The sequence below is a fragment of the Phalaenopsis equestris genome, unplaced genomic scaffold, assembly GCF_001263595.1.
Source record: "Phalaenopsis equestris unplaced genomic scaffold, ASM126359v1 Scaffold188772, whole genome shotgun sequence".
Taxonomy (NCBI): domain Eukaryota; kingdom Viridiplantae; phylum Streptophyta; class Magnoliopsida; order Asparagales; family Orchidaceae; genus Phalaenopsis; species Phalaenopsis equestris.
Genome location: NW_018208721.1, coordinates 1 through 760, shown reverse-complemented (window position 1 = coordinate 760; position 760 = coordinate 1). Strand labels below are relative to the sequence as shown.

General features: G+C 34.1%; 1 protein-coding gene across 1 annotated transcript; it reads right to left on the bottom strand.

Annotated features, from left to right (window-relative positions):
• Positions 1–167: 167 nt before the first annotated feature.
• Positions 168–731, bottom strand: LOC110034493 (protein DETOXIFICATION 21-like; the record flags this gene model as incomplete). Its single annotated transcript, XM_020738750.1, has 3 exons — positions 650–731; positions 492–548; positions 168–417 (listed from the first exon to the last, which is right to left on the bottom strand). Coding segments are annotated over exons 1-3 (348 nt in total), but the record flags the coding sequence as incomplete, so codon positions are not given.
• Positions 732–760: the final 29 nt, after the last annotated feature.

The window sequence follows — 760 nt, the reverse complement described above, 5'->3', positions numbered from 1 at the left end:
GGTTAATTTGTAAATATCAATGTTTCGGGTGGTCTCTATGTAATTATCCCTATTATAATAATAATAAATGTTTGCATACTATTTTGAAGGTGTTAGATATCTAAATACATAAGAGTTGTGTGGTATGCATGTAAATTTCCCAAAAAAAGAAAACGTCGAAGCAAAACTGTTGGCTCACCTGAAAGAACTGGTTGAACACTATTGAGAAGTATAGAGCAGGCTAATAAAGGGGAGAGATCTGCGACAGCTCTGGCAACTTCTGGGTCATTAGTAAATACATAAGCCAGCTTTCCTCGAAGAATTATAAAGAACGTGAACAATATTAATCCAATGGACAGGGAAGTCACGACAACATTAACAATTGCAAATTTTGCACGCTTTGCACTTCCAGCTCCAAGCTCATTTGCCACTCTCACACTGTAATAAATAAAATATTTTAATACATTTCAGCTGTCAGAAAGTATAAATTACATCAGATGTTGAGAGATTACCCAGCAGCTCCCAGAAAACCAATAGCTATCATCATCTCCCACCCATTAATATTAAGGCTGATGAAAAATATTACCAAGAAAGTCAGATCAAACCAGCATAATTGCTAACAAAAGTTAACATAATAAAAATATAAAATTTTTAAAACAAAGATGAGTACCATATTGACAGAGCATCAAGTGCAACCTCAGCATTCTTCATATATCCAGTTAAAAGAACCAAAATGGTATTATACCAAAGCTCTAAGCTGCACCATATCCATTTTTATTGA